The following is a 16,347-nucleotide window of genomic DNA, read 5'->3' as shown; positions in this document are numbered from 1 at the left end:
AGTTTCACCAAGACTGCATTTATTTAATCAAAAATACATTAACATTTGAGAATATTGCCATTTAAAATAACTTGTTTCTTATGTGAATATATGTTCAAATGTAATTTATTGCTGTGATAAAAGCTGAATTTTCACATGATCCTTCAGAAATCATTCTAATATTTACTGCTCAAGAAACATTTCTGATTATTATCAATATTGAAAACCATCATACTTTTGATTTTTCAGGATTCTTTGATGAACAAAGTTCAAAAGCACAAAATACACTTGTAACATTATAAAGGTCTTTACTGTCGCTTTTGATCAATTTAATGCATCCTTGATTAAAAGTATTAATGCATTTTAAAAATCTATGTAAAAAAACAGTATGTTTGTTTATTAATTAGACACGACAAAAGATAACGCACTTGCCAAAGCCATAAACCAAAACACCTGTCCTCAAGGCATAAAAAACGTTTATTAAAAGATTCATTCCAAACTAATAATAAAGTATGAACCGAAATGAAGCTCTGATTAAAAAGCAACTGATAAGTACATGTGCTCACAGCATCCTCTAGTGTCCACAAACACGCCGTCAGTACATGAGCTCAACATGCAGTGCTCCGGCTTTGTTTAGTGACACAAAACAATACACAAACTTGTTCTGTCAACAATTGTGTTCTCTGCCCTGAATTAAAACTGTCATAATAAATTAAATATGTCGATACACTCCCATCAGAATGAGACAATCGTAGAGATTTTGACAATTGCATGCAATGTGTGCAAACAGCATTTAACCATCCTTCCTTCATTTCTACAAAGATCCCATTAGAGACTGAGGTGGAAGGCAGTTTATGCTCGATGTAAACTATGGATTTCAAGCCCTCAGTAGAAGCATAAATAAACAATAAAATGATGCTAAAAGTCTCGCATGAAAGACTGAATCCGTTTCACAGTTGTATAGATAAAAACACTACCGTTTTTGTGACCTGCATAATCGATTTACAGGATAATACTGAATATGAGGGCTGATACAGGAGCCATTACCCATCTAAGCACAAATCAAGATGTTTTACTGGCGCTTGCTCTGCAGCACCCCCCTCCAGTCGTCGGCCCAGGACTGAAGGCGTCTCTGGGATGGGTTTGACGGCAGGTGCTTGTTGTGGCAGGCAGTGAACAGGACATGCTCCCAGGACGGATTGGGCTCCACACCTGCGGCAGAAACACAAAGACGTCGTTCCTGCAGAGCTCATGTGGGTCTGGAGCGGTAAAGCAGGCTCTTACTCACCCAGGATATCAGGTTTGTCATCGATGAGGATGTCTCCGGTCACTATGGTCTTGTCTCTGGTCAAGATGATCTGCTCCAGGAACTCGGAGCCCAGATGTTTCTCCACCCAGGCATACTGGGGACAAACACACTTCATTAGAGGAAGCCATGGAAACAGGCGGAAACGCACTGAAATCTGGTTCAAACTGCTTGTGTGTATTTTACATTTATTTTTGTATATTCAGAACAGCATATTGGGTAAAACATTTTTAATCTTCACAATAAGTTTAATAATTTTTAAATTGCTGTTATTAAAAAAAAAAACAAAAAAAAAGGAATTTCATTCTATATATTTTACTTTCAACAAACTCCCAGAAATGGGATTGCTTCAATTATGTTTTATGCGTATATAAAATAATATTGTTAAAATTAAATATTGTTTTTCTGCTCAAAAGACTGGACATGAAAACAACAAAAACGGATCAAAGAACCCAAAACACAATAATCATAATAATAATAAAACAGATACATAAAATAATGTAACATTAACTTATTTAAATCTGGAAATAAATAGACAGTTACAGGATTTTGACAAATTTCAAGAAAAGAGTTATTTTGTAAGACGAATAAGAAATATTTCAGACTCTATTTTGGTCACTAATTAAGTTAATGAACATGCACTGATCAAGTGAAATTGAGGAGCAGTTCTGTTAAAATAGTTTTTTTCTAAAGTCTAAAGAAACAATATAATATATCAAACTAAATTATTTATGATTTCAGGATATTTTTGACTTTGTCGCCCAAAAATATAAAGTTAGTGTATTTAATTTTGAATAAATGTATATATTAAAAAAATGGGTCAGAATTGATTTGACTATGCCCTTGTTAGATAAGTACTAAGTAATATGAATTAACACCTTGTGCTTATTATATGTTTAGGGTTTGGACTCGGTTTAATGTTAAATGCTTCACAATTCACTCTTATTAAGAACTAAAATAAAGGCATGAATATCACGTCACTGACCCTGAATAGTGGTCTCAGACTTTGGACCCCACTATACACATAATCAATAAATAAACCAATCAGGCCAAAGTCCATCTATAAATGAAGCTCCACCTCAGTTTAAGGGAATCTTACCTTTTCATACGGACAGTAGCGGTAATGTTTGATAGGACTGGTGCAAATGAAGACATCTGTACTGGGTGAAGGAAAGAGAAACTAAGCAAGAGTCATTTTATAACTAGCAAACTAAACATGTACTCAAGGCCGGGTGGTTTATAACATGGTGAAGTAGTTCATTTGAGACTTTCTTTGACTGTAATGTACTGCGACTGTCACACAAACACTTCAGATTCACATATGAAATGAATCACAGAACTAGTACAGCAAGACAACGTCCCGCAGACACGGGCTTGAATCTGTAAGTGTTTTGTGGATCAAATGTCTGGTTGAACTTACTTCTCCATCTTGGACATCTCCTTCACCGCCTCCACTCCTCCAGGAAGAGGCTCCAGGTCAATGAAGAAGTTTTTGGACTGCCATATGCTGATGGCCTTTTCCTGCAGTCAATGCAAACTTTGATTATTGTCATTCAACATTAATGCTAAATTTCTTATCATGATTATAGTGACCGAAATGATCACGGTTATCAGTATTATCACGGTATTATTAAAATATGCTGGAAATGTTCAAAAAGTACAGACACATAAATCACTTCAAGTTTTATATTTAAAATCAACAAACATAAACACTAAAACTAACATTACCGATGATGTCCGGATTTTAAATAACAGCATGACTGACAATAATTTATCTAATAGCATGCTCAAATATCTCATGTAAATGTTCAAATAAAAAAAAAAGTATTGTATACTGTATTCTGGATCAAATAAAAGCAGGTGAGTCTAATATGATATGATGTCTTCCACACACACTTACACACAGATCACTCCTCAGGTCTCCATACTGTGTGGACACCCAGAACCCTCTTCTGTCCTCTAAAGATATAAAAGGCTCTCTTGGGAACTTCTGCTTGTACTTCTTTAAGAATCCTCCCTCGAAGTCCGCGATGACTCCGTCCATATCCAGCAGCACCCTCAGTCTGCGCTCAGTAGTGCTTCTCTCGACACATCTCGCTATCCTCGCTACTAAACTCATGATTAGCTCATAGAGGCTGCTGTGTGCTCGTCTCTTGCTCGTGGGGTTTCTGTGCAAACACCTGCATGCTTGCAGCTAGAATCAAACGCGCACTCTATGAATGAAGCGCCAGGAAAATCTTTACGTACTCAAAATCATGCTCTAATTCTGGTTTGCATTAGAGAGACACACTCACGGGAACCACTTCCGGTTTGTCCCTTTAAAACAGTCGGGTTCCGGAAGTTAACGCCCTGTAACGCGATAGCTTATAAACCATTAAAGACAGACCTACTGTGAGCTGTTAATCGATGCTGTGTGCTTCTGATGAAGTGACCAGCCCGCATTATGTCGACTTAATTTTTAAATGATCGTGTTTAACAGCGGAATCCCTGGTGAAAAACTACATTTCCCATAATTCCCTTGCAAGTAAGTGGCGCTAAAACTTTATAGCCCTCGTCCACTCAAGCTCAGATTTAGCAATAAACGTAAAAATGTTATATATACACACAATCAACATATTTATATCAATAATTGTATACGCCTCTGTCGTTTTTAATTTTAATTAGGTTTAGTTTCCATTACGTCATTGTAGTTCATTTCCTCAGTCTAAATGCTCTAGAATTATTTGGATTTAGTAAAGCATTTATAGAGACTGTAACCATGTTTTATAGTGATCGTAAACTTCTAAAAGGTTTAACATGTAGCCCATCGTGAAGTCAGACTGTCATTTTTATTTCTTTTAGACACAGAGTTACTCAACATGATTAACCAAGATGAAAAATTGAAAGGAATTTCAATATTTGACATAAAATAAACAAATCCGACTCTCTAACCATTAGGCCACGACTTCCTTTTAGGAGGTAAAAAAATAGATAAACAAAAAATAAATAAGTTTACAGTCTTGTAAACTTTAGTCTTTTGTCTAAAATACCTTTTTGGTTCAAATCAAAATGTCAAAATCTCTGAAATTATGGAAAATATAAAGAAGTCCTGACACGTTCCTTTTATTTCTTAAAGACACATATCGATTTCAGATGCAAAATCCTGCGAGCTTTTGATGTAAATAAAACATTTAGCTCTAAATACATAAAATATATATTTGTGTGTTGAAATATTTAAACATAATCTCAAAAATATAATTCGCTTTCCAGCAGGAACGATCCCGTGCCTGAGATCTCGTGGAATCTCAGCTGTCACTCAAACCTCGCGATATTTGCATGCAGTTGGCGGCTGAGGGCCCGTCGCTTCTGTACAGGAGAGCTGTTTCTGATATTTGAATGAAAAACATCTTCCCAAAAGCGCAAAACGATGGCTTCGGCTCTGGAGCAGTTCGTGAATAACGTGCGGCAACTCTCCGCTCAAGGTACCGGCGTTTACACGGTTCGCGAGCGCTCAGAATAACGAATACATGCGCTAACTAGCTTAATGCTAAAGCCGTTAGCGCGATAGCATGCTAGTTGTTTATATATCAGGCAGTAACACATGGCGTTTGTTTATCTTATTCTGTTCGTCCAAGTGGAAATAAAAAACTAAATGCTGCAGAACAAAGCTTATACGTGGACTGCTTGGCTTTTACACCAGTGAAATGACTGGAGGTGTCATGTTAGCTGAGTCATTTATAAAATATGGTAGAAAATGCCACCATAACACTTTCTCTGTCACATGCAGAGTGTGTCTTCGATAAGAAGGACAGGTTATTATTATTTAAAAGCTAAATATGAGATCTTGATTGCGTCTATATTTGCGTTAAACTGATGTGAAATCATGTTTTCATTCATAATGCTGTGTTTCTCAGGTCAGATGACTCAACTGTGTGAGCTGATCAATAAAAGCGGGGAGCTTCTAGCCAAGAATCTCTCCCATCTGGACACTGTTCTGGGAGCGTTGGACATCCAGGAGCATTCCCTCGGTGTTTTAGCTGTTTTGTAAGTCAGTGACTTGTTGACTTGCAGCGGATAGTCTTTAATGTCCATTTGAAAAAACGGTGGTGTCTTTTAATTGTATTGCAGGTTTGTGAAGTTTTCCATGCCAAACATCCCTGATTTTGAGACCCTGTTTTCCCAAGTCCAACTCTTCATCAGCACCTGCAATGGAGAGCACATCCGCTACGCCACAGACACATGTACGGAAACACATCAGCGGTATAAACGCAATCCCTTCATTGTGCTTTATAATCTGTGCTAATATGTTTTGTTTTATTCCTGCATGCAGTTGCTGGTCTGTGCCACCAGTTGACAACCGCCCTTGTAGAAAGACAACAGGCAAGTGTCTCTTGATCATTTTTGAATTGTTACGTTTACGTGATAAAGCTGACATTAAGTCGTCTCTTACTTTACAGCCTTTGCGTGGAATAAGTATAATTAAACAGGCCATAGACAAGATGCAGATGAACACAAACCAGCTTACCTCAGTGCATGCAGACCTGTGTCAGGTGAGAAAACGGCATCCTATTTTTTTTAGGCTTATTTTACAAAAGCGCTAAGATTTGTTTTATTGTGAATGTAGAGAAATAAAAGCAAACCTTTTACAATTCCGATTATGTTCATGACTAAAAGGAGTAGTTGCTTCCACTGTTAGAAGGAAAATTTAAAAAAAAAGTGATTACTCCAGCGCCGCAGGCACGCACACAGTTAAGCATTCTACCTTGACAATGCAGCCTGCTCATTATCATAATAAAAAACAATCAGTCAAACATATGGACAAAAAACAAAACACACTGCTCAGTTTAAATATGTAGTAAAATCTGCGCCGTTAAGCGTTATCACCGTACTGCCGTGAAGTTATGCAAAACATTTTGTTTTACGTGGATACAAGTAGGCCCACATAAAAGGTAAATACTATTTTGGCATTCAAATACATTACGGATACATTTGATTTTGTGTCGAGTGAAAGACCCAACATTGGTTTCAGTTTCGTTTTAGCCTAAAGGAATTAGTTTTGGTTTGTCGTTTATATAGCTATAGCTTCTTACATTTTTAATTCTTGTTCTTTTCTAAATAGCCTACTGTTAATTGAAAGCATTTGTTGTGGAGTGAGGGGAACTAAAATAGCCTAGCTATGTTTATAGTGTTTATTACAATGTTTGTAATTCGCGTTGGCCTATTTCTGAATGAAATAATAAAATGTGACTTGTTTTTTTCTCTCTCTCTCTATAAAACTTTTCTTTTCTTTTTTTATATGCGTACTTTATTTTAACCATGCAACAAACCTTTTAAAATATTTTGATAAATTACTGAAAAAAATGAATAAGTGACTTTAAACCGTGTAACTGATTGTATTAACCGGTCAAAATCCTTATCGGTCAGTTAACAGTTAAACGGTTAAAATGAACATCCCTACATCAAAGATGTTGATGAGTTTGATTCTTCATCAGATTTGAAGAAATGTAGCATTGCATCACTTGCTCACCAATGGATGCTCTGCAGTGAATGGGTGCCGTCAGAATGAGTCCAAGCAGCTGATAAAAACATCACAATAATCCACACCACTCCAGTCCATCAATTAACATCTTGAGAAGACAAAAGCTGCGTGTTTGTAAGAAACAAATCCATCAAGTTTTTAACTAAAATACGAGTTCATAATCCATAATAACGCTTCCTCCAGTGAAAAAGTGAGAAATCTGCTCAGATCACGCACCGTTTACAAGCCAAAACAGCTCTAAATATGTGGCTGGATTTTGATGCGAGAGACAACAGATTTATTTTTCTACTGGAGGAAGCGTTATTATGGATTATGGACTCGTAGATTAGCCCTAAGCAACAGTTTGAAGTTAAAAACTCCTTAATGTCTGATTTGTTTCATACAAACATGCAGCTTTAGTCTTCTCCAGATGTTAACTGATGGACTGGAGTGGTGTGGATTATTGTGATGTTTTTATCAGACTCTCATTCTGACGGCACCCATTCACTGCAGAGCATCTTGTAAGCAGCTACACAGTTGCTATAACATTGTGTAGTACCAGGAAATTAAAATAAAAAATATATATATTATTGAATAATATAGGCATAAGACAAAAGTCTTTTGAACACAAATGGGATCCCTATGTGATGGATGCCAGAGGGTGAAACGGTCTTGATCGTTTGATGTTTATTGTGTAACTAATGATTCGGTCCTATGTTTACAGTTATGCCTATTAGCGAAGTGCTTCAAACCTGCAGTCCCATTCCTGGAGTTAGACATGATGGATATTTGCAAGGAGAACGGAGCGTATGACGCAAAGCACTTTCTATGTTTTTACTACTATGGAGGCATGATCTACACGGGTCTGAAGAACTTTGAATGGGCGCTGTATTTTTTTGAACAGGTATTTATACAGTTTTACTTCTGCAAATGCTGTGGCAGTATAGCTAAAATCTCTTTATTTTGGTGATATTCAAAATCTGTTAAAAATTCTACTTTTTATTTATATATACAGTGCCCTCCAAAAGTATTGGAACAGTAAGGCCAATTCCTTTATTTTTGCTGTAGACTGAAAACATTTGGGTTTGACATCAAAAGATGAATATGAGATGAGAGATTAACATTTCAGCTTTTATTTACAGGTATTTTCATCTGGATCTGATACACAACTTAGAAGATAGCACCTTTTGTTTGAACCCACACATTTTTCATGTTACCAAAAGTATTGGAACAGATAGAATTAACAGATTAAAGTGAAAAATACTTAATATTTAGTTGCAAATCCTTTGCTTTCAATAACTGCATCAAGCCTGTGACCCATTAACGTCACCAAACTTTTGCATTCTTCTTTTGTGATGCTTTTCCAGGCTTTCAGCGCAGCCTCTTTCAGTTTTGGGGGGTTACTCCCTTCAGTCTCTTCTTTAGCAGGTAAAAAGCATACTCTACAGGGTTTAAGTGTGGAGATTGACTTGGCCCGTCTAAAACCTTCCACTTCTTTCTCCTGATGAACTCCTTTGTTGTTTTGGCACTATGTTTTGGGTCATTATCGTGCTGCATGATGAAGGATCTCCCAATCATCTTTCTGTAAATTGTCAGAGAAAATATTTCTGTAGACTTCTGAGTTAATTTTGCTGCTGCCATCATGTTACATCATTAATGAAGATTAATGAGCCTGTCCCAGAAGAAGCGATGAAAGCCCAAGCCATTACATTACTTGTGTAATGTGTACTATAATGTACACCTGTGTACACTGTGTTTCAGATGAGCTTGTATGTTTGGGATCATGAGCAGATCCTTTCTTTCTCCAAACTTTAGCCTTTCCATCACTTTGGTCCATAAAACCTTGTCCCAGAATTTTTGAGGCTCGTCTCCTATACTTCTTGCTAATGAGTGGTTTGCATCTTCTGGTGTAGCCTCTGTACTTTTGTTCATGAAGTCTTCTGCGAACAGTAGATTGTGATACCTTCACTCCTGCCCTCTGGAGGTTGTTGCTGATGTCACTAACAGTTGTTTTAGGGTTTTTCTTTACAGCTGTCACAATGTTTCTGTCATCAACTGCAGATGTTTTCCTTGATTTACCCGTTTGAGGTGTTACTTAGTACACCAGTGGTTTCTTTCTTCCTCAGGAGATTCCACATGGTTGTACTTGCTATTGCCAGTGTTTGTGCAATGGTTTGATTGATTTTTCATCTTCTCTCAGCTTCACAATTGCTCGTTTTTCACCCATAGACACTTCTCTGGTTTTCATGTTGGTTACACGTCTAACTAACTATAAATGCAGTCTGCACGGATCTGAAACTGAGCGCAGACATTCAGTGCTATTTATTGTTTGAATAATCAATTAATAGGACACACCAGGGCAACAAAACACACCTGTCAGTCACATGTTCCAATACTTTTGGTAACATGAAAAATGTGTGGGTTCAAACAAAAGGTGCTATCTTCTAAGTTGTGTATCAGATCCAGATGAAAATACCTGTAAATAAAAGCTGAAATGTTAATCTCTCATCTCATATTCATCTTTTGATGTCAAACCCAAATGTTTTCAGTCTACAGCAAAAATAAAGCAATTTGCCTCCCTGTCCCAATACTTTTGGAGGGCACTGTATATATATATGTATATATGTGTATATATATATGTATGTGTATATATATATATGTGTATGTATATGTTGATAAGTAATTTTACTAAACAACCTAGTATATTCCAAATGTTTAATGTAGAAGAAAAAAAGTCATAAAAATCTACTTAGAAATAATATACTATAAGAAAATACATAGTAATAAACAACAGTATTTACTTACAAACTAAAACAATTTATTACATGCCATATCATTAATTGATGGCACTAATGAATCAGAATTGATTCATTGAGATCAAATGTTTCACGAAAATTAACTAAATTCAAAAACTTAAATGAACGAAAACTTAACCAAATAAAAAGCACATCAAAATCATTGTGATATTCACAATTAATTGTTGACATTATGAATGATTTGTAAACATCTGGTATATTTACAATTTTCATGTCTATTGTCTAAGCATCCCTTTTGCGCTTTCTGTCTATTTTCAGGCAATAACCACTCCAGCAATGGCTGTCAGTCACATCATGTTAGAAGCATACAAGAAGTACATCCTGGTGTCCCTCATCCTTCATGGCAAAGTACAGCAGCTCCCCAAATACACATCACAGATCGTGGGCCGGTTCATCAAGGTGAGTCTTTCTGCCTCGACACCGTGGTTTTGGATTGACTGAAAAGACACTGTGAGCTCATCATGTTTTCTGTGTGTGTTTGTGACGTAAAGCCCCTCAGTAACGCTTACCACGAGCTGGCTCAGGTCTACGCCACCAACAACCCTACCGAGCTGCGCGCTGTGGTCAACAGACACAGCGAGGCGTTCACACGAGACAACAACACCGGCCTGGTCAAACAATGCCTGTCCTCGGTCTACAAGAAAAACATTCAGAGGCTAACCAAGGTCTGAACTTACACTAATGACATGGTCTGCATGTATTGCAACAGTGGACTGTTAGTAGGGCTGTCAAGAGATTAATTTCTTTAATTCATTACACCATGCGCTGATTCATGCATTGCAGATTAATTGCACATCAATTTGGGCTGAGAAATTACCCCAAAAGATCATTTAAAGTTAGTCTTGTGGTAGACATTACAAAAAAAAAAAGTAGCTTTAGAAATAAATACTTTGATTCAATATAGACTTCTTTACACACTAGGGCTGCTCGATTATGGCATATATCTTAATCATGATTGTTTTGGTCAATATTGTAATCACGATTATTTAACACAATATTTAATATGAGTGATTAATTTAAAGATAGCAATATACAGGTACATCTAAAAAAAATTAATATCATGAAAAGGTTTATTTTTTCTTGTAACTTATTTCAAAAAGTGAAACTTTCATATATTTTAGATTCATTAAATATAAAGTAAAACATTTCAAAAGTTTTGTTTGTTTTAGTTTTGATGATTAGAGCTTACAGCTCATGAAAGTCAAAAATCAGTATCTCAAAATATTAGAATATTTACATTTGAGTTTTATTAAACGACCATCTCTACAGTATAAATTCTGGGTATCTCTTATTCTTTGAAACCACAATAATGGAGAAGACTGCTGACTTGGCAATGATCCAGAAGACGAACATTGACGCCCTCCACAAAGAGGGTAAGTCACAGAGGGTCATTACTGAAAGCTGTGGCTGTTTACAGAGTGCTGTATCAAAGCATATTAAATGCAAAGTTGACTGGAAGGAAGAGTTTGGGTAGGAAAAGGTGCACAAGCAACAGGGATGACCGCAAGCTTGAGAATACTGTCAAGCAAAGCTGATTCAAACACTTGTGAGAGCTTCAGAAGGAGTGGACTGAAGCTGCAGTCAGTGCATCAAGAGTCTCCACGCTCAGACGTCTTCAGGAAAAGGGCTACCAAGCCACTTCTGAACCAGAGACAACGTCAGAAGCGTCTTACCTGGGCTGTGGAGAAAAAGAACTGAACTTAGAGATTTTAGAGCACGTCATGCTTCCTTCTGCTGACAAGCTTTATGGCGATGCTGATTTCATTTTCCAGCAGGACTTGGCACCTGCCCACACTGCCAAAGATACCAAAAGCTGGTTCAATGACCATGGTGTTACTGTGCTTGATTGGCCAGCAAACTCTCCTGACCTGAACCCCACAGAGAATCTATGGGATATTGTCAAGAGGAAGATGAGAGACATCAGACCCAACAATGCAGATGACCTGAAGGCTGCTATCAAAGCAGCCTGGGCTTCCATTACACCTGAGCAGTGCCACAGGCTGATCACCTCCATGCCACGCCGCATTGAGGCAGTAATTCAGGAGTAATAAATAATAATAATTCAGTAATAAAAGGAGGCCCAACCAAGTACTGAGTGCATAGAAATGAACATACTTTTCAGAAGCCTGACATTTCTGTTTAAAATATCCTTTTTTTTATTGATTTTATGTAATATTCTAATTTTCTGAGATACTGAATTTTGGGTTTTCATTATCTATAAGCCATAATCATCAAAAATTCAAGAAATAAAGGCTTGAAATATTTCACTCTATGTGTAATGAATCTATATAATATATGGGTTTCACTTTCTGAAGTGAGTGACACAAAATATTGACCTTTTTCATGATATTCAAATTTTTTTTTTTAGAATGATCAATACCACATCAGAATACTAGGGTAACTTGTCACAAAAAAGTCCTCAAATTACTGAAAAATAAATAAACAGCCGATAATACAATAAAAAACTAAAAAGCAAAGGTAAAAAAAAAAATACAAATGAAATAAACAGTGCTAAGTTTTTTTTTTTTTATGCAAGTCTAAAGTATTCAGCTAACAGCCTGCTACAGAAATTGAATAATCAAATGTAAAATAAAACAGCATAGTCATCTCTGTAAAAATTTAATTAGTCAATAGTCCTTCAGTCAAGAGAAGTGAGTGATTTTTCTCTGTCTTTTGTTTGATTAATATTACAGAGGGCAGAAGGAATATTACCCGTTTTCACTTTAAGAGCCGCACAGATCCAATATAATGTTACACATGTTTTCATTCTCAACTGTTTACGTTCACTTAAGACATAACTGATGAGGGTTTACATGAATAATCACCAAGCACTGCATTTTGACAGATTTTTGTGTGTATTTGACCTTTAGTCGCACATTTTAAGGCAAAAGTCACATTACATGATTTTACTGATTTGCACGATAAGTTTGGGCTTTTATGGAGGAGTGAAACCACACCTCTGGAAAGGGGCAGAATGGGATGCAATAATCATTTTATCTCGATTATTGGATTTTCATAATAATTTTAATAAACTTTCGATTAATTGCACAGCCTTATTACACACTACGCTACAATGCCATAAAAGGGTTTTTATGAAGTGCCAGTTAGGTATATTTACACTGGCTGTTCGGTAATTAGAATTGCAAAAATAATGCATATATATAATTATAATGCATATAAATAATTAATGGGTTTTAAATAGGTATTCCTGTTTTTGTTTTTAAGTGAATATTAAAATATGAAATGTGGCTGTCTTAATGAGTGAGTGAGTGAGTCATTCATTCAACTGATTCGTTCAAAAATCCATTTATTAAAAACCAAAGATTGATTCAGTAATGAAACCGTTCTGCTGTTCAGAACCATTTCATTTGCGAAATTGAGCAAAACCGACAATATTGTGTCTAAAATGTAACACAATATTAACTCTTGAATTGCTGTATTAAATCAATATCATGTTTGTATATTGAGCAGATATTCAGGAAAAAACAGCACTCTTGCTGGTGTGATGTTGCTAAACTCTATCATATGATATAAATATAAGAGCGTCATTTTTTAAAATGATATTTTAGGCTCATATAACTGCCTTCTCATAGGCTTCATCACTCAGTCAGTCGTCCTGCATCATGTTCATCTGCATCAATGTAAGATGTGGTTAGATGCTGCGTTAAATGCATTCATTTTAAACTTTTTTTTTTTTTTTTTTTTTCATAATAAATCGCACAAAATTAACTTGTTCTTGTTAACTCTGTTCTTGTGATTGACAGACGTTCTTGACATTATCCTTACAAGACATGGCGAATCGAGTTCAGCTCTCCGGCCCTCAAGAAGCCGAGAAATACGTCCTACATATGGTATGAACTCAGCCTCACCATGACATTCAGATGCGTTTTACATCTCAATCACTGGATGTTTCATATTTACTTAACATTTGAAGTTTGTTTGTGCTCAAATCTTTCCTCTTTCATCTCTCAGATCGAGGATGGAGAGATTTATGCAAGTATTAACCAGAAAGATGGCATGGTCTGTTTCCATGACAACCCTGAGAAATACAACAACCCTGTGATGCTCCACAAAATCGACCAAGAGGTTTGTAATGATCTTCATTCAGTGCTCGTGTACAAGAGAACGAGACCAAGTGAAGCACCAGAGAGCAACATGCATTATATATGTACAGCCTCATTATTTGGTATCTTCTTAATCATTATTATTTCAAGGACATTTGAGAGAAATATTAATAACATATATGGAAAACTCAATATATATTATAATGTTCAACGAATAATAGTCAGAAGATCATATCAAGTTCAAAAACGTATAAAGATAACAAAATGTTGTTTATTATAATATAATAAAATAATAATGCAGTAAAAAAGTAATATTGTGAATAATTACAATTTAAAAATATTTTCTATTATTTGTTATTATAATATAATGAAGTAAATATTATAAAAACAGTAATATTGTGAGAGATTATTAAAATTAATAATCAATTTTTTCCATTTATTATAATATACAGTAATATTGTGAAAAATTACTATTAATTCCTATTTTTAGTTTTATTTGTTATAGCAATAAATGATAATATAAACATATTACAAATACAGTAAAACAGATGTTGTGAAATGTTTTTACAACAACATTTATTTTATATATATTCTAAATTATTAAAGTTTTGATGTTCAAAATCTAATTTCACTCTCATAATATGCTTATCTCAAGATATGGGATTTTGAGAAATGTAAAACATAAAGGCAAAATATTTCAGATTCTGCACTTGAAATGCAATATAATGTTTATGCACCACTGCATTAATGGCAGTGGTTTTGTAGTGTTATCCACTGATGCCTCACTGTTATCTGTCTTGACTCTGATGCAGATGCTGAAATGTATAGAGTTAGATGAAAAACTAAAGTCCATGGATCAAGAAATCACTGTAAACCCCCAGTTTGTGCAAAAGGTACTAGTCTGAACAAGCTCATGAATCATCAATTCAATTACAGGCTTCTAAAGGACAAGCTTTTATAACCAGGTGGTCTGTTCTTTGTTTTAGAGCATGGGAATGCAAGAGGATGACGTCGGCAGCAAGACGTCCAGCTACTCTTGAGGCCCTTGGGCGGATCGCTGCTTTGCTCGCATCCCCTTCCTCGTCCCAAAGCTGGAAGACCTTCATGAGAGCAAAATCAGTTGGACTATATCGGAGGAAGACATAAATGTGTGGAATGACCTTTTTTTGGTTCTGTCACAGCGCACCCTAAACAAGAACTTGTTTTTGTCAGTGTTTATTTATCAATGCTTGGTTGACATGCCACTGCATCATTTATGGTCATACAAATAAAGATACTGGACTTCTTTGTTCAAAAGAGTTGTGGAAATTGCATTTGTGTACACAGAATGAAATAAAGCAACCATTTATTTGAAGGTAGATCGTCATCCAATCCATGCTAAATATTATGCTGTGTTCTCATCTCCAAAATGTATCTTCAGGCTTGCCGTCTCCATTTAGTGCATTGACATTTATGTGATCTTTCGGCGGCTCAAAGACTGACAGCTTCTCTAATTTCATGCTCTTTCACCCACGGTCTCAAGTTAACAGAATAATGCATCGGTTGATCTAATGTTTTCTTCTTCAGCCTGGAGGTTGGCTGCTGTTCCTGCAGTGATTCAGCATTCAGACGTGGCCCGTGGTGAAGGATTGGCTCCAGTCCTCTTGAGGTCTCTCATGTTTTGGGTTTTACCATAAATAGATTACTCATCAAATACCTAGAAACTACTGCTACTGGAGCCTGGGTTCCACCAAAATGGGTTTAACCCCCGAATTAAAAGAAAATTATGGGAATATTGACATTACCAAATTACATGATAATTTGAGGTTTGTCTCATAATATTTCTAAACATTTAACTTGCAATTTTCCGGTGTTTCTTGAGAGGAAATTCACTTCCAAATGATATCATAAAATTGAGGTCTGTCTTGTTAAATAGGGTTTGTTTCCTTATAAAGAATTTATTAAAGCTATCGGGGTGTTCCTTGAGGTGTCACTGCCACAGAAGATGATCAAATTGAGGGTTGTCTTGTTAAATTTTAATTAACTTACTTGAAATATTATTTATTTGTTATTTTGGAGTGTTTCTTGAGAGGAAAGTCTTATATTCTTGTGTCACTGCCAAATCACATCATAAAATTTAGGGTTGTCTTGTTCAATTTCAGTTTTACTGAGGCTTAATTTTCTTAAAATATTTAGAAAATGTTTTATTTAATTTTATAATATTGTATATTATAAATATTGTAAATAAAAATTCTGTAGTTTTTACAAAATAATTTTGGCAGCTGTGGTTGCCAGAATAATTTAGTACAAAATACAGAAAAACTGTATTTAGAGAACAAACCGTAAATTTTACAGTATAAAACTGTAATTATCAAACAAAGAAATTTGAATGTAAACCAGTAAATTGAACAACACACACTGCTATTAAAATCTGTTTTGTACCTTTAACATATTGACAACCACCATAATAATGCAGGCGGTGAACGAGAAAGCCACACGAAGAATCAAAGCTCATCACAAGCAGAAGTATATACTAATATATAGAAGATGCACAGAGTCATTCATGCAAACACTAAACACCATCATGGTAACACATCACACTTAATGCATAAACAGATGATGTAACAACGCCCAAATGTGCATAACTGATAACAAAAACTATTAAAAAACATGATTATTTGAACAAAATACTTTCAAATGTGGAGT

General features: G+C 35.6%; 2 protein-coding genes across 3 annotated transcripts; one reads left to right on the top strand and one right to left on the bottom strand.

The window, feature by feature from the left end:
• Positions 1-403: 403 nt before the first annotated feature.
• On the bottom strand, positions 404-3,591 carry LOC306857442 (5'(3')-deoxyribonucleotidase, mitochondrial-like). Its single transcript, XM_079397387.1, has 5 exons — positions 3,186-3,591; positions 2,706-2,806; positions 2,385-2,445; positions 1,268-1,382; positions 404-1,191 (listed from the first exon to the last, which is right to left on the bottom strand). The coding sequence occupies exons 1-5, from the start codon at positions 3,402-3,404 to the stop codon at positions 1,052-1,054; spliced, it is 636 nt and encodes a 211-aa protein (XP_079253513.1). The 5' UTR covers positions 3,405-3,591; the 3' UTR covers positions 404-1,051.
• Positions 3,592-3,631: 40 nt separating this feature from the next.
• Positions 3,632-15,603, top strand: LOC306858014 (COP9 signalosome complex subunit 3-like). Of its 2 annotated transcripts, XM_079398351.1 has the most exons (13): positions 3,632-3,809; positions 4,535-4,746; positions 5,179-5,308; positions 5,393-5,505; positions 5,595-5,644; positions 5,722-5,814; positions 7,507-7,686; positions 9,857-9,997; positions 10,090-10,263; positions 13,363-13,449; positions 13,571-13,684; positions 14,475-14,555; positions 14,649-15,603. In XM_079398351.1, exons 2-13 carry the CDS (start codon positions 4,692-4,694, stop codon positions 14,700-14,702), a joined length of 1,272 nt encoding a protein of 423 aa, XP_079254477.1. In that variant the 5' UTR covers positions 3,632-3,809; positions 4,535-4,691; the 3' UTR covers positions 14,703-15,603. The 2 variants fall into 2 exon arrangements, with proteins under 2 accessions (XP_079254477.1, XP_079254478.1); XM_079398352.1 differs by lacking the exon at positions 4,535-4,746 and having other exon boundaries at positions 14,649-15,019.
• The last annotated feature ends 744 nt before the right edge of the window (positions 15,604-16,347 follow it).

Source organism: Barbus barbus, assembly GCF_936440315.1.
Source record: "Barbus barbus genome assembly, chromosome: 38".
Taxonomy (NCBI): domain Eukaryota; kingdom Metazoa; phylum Chordata; class Actinopteri; order Cypriniformes; family Cyprinidae; genus Barbus; species Barbus barbus.
This window is presented reverse-complemented; position numbering and strand designations above follow the sequence as displayed.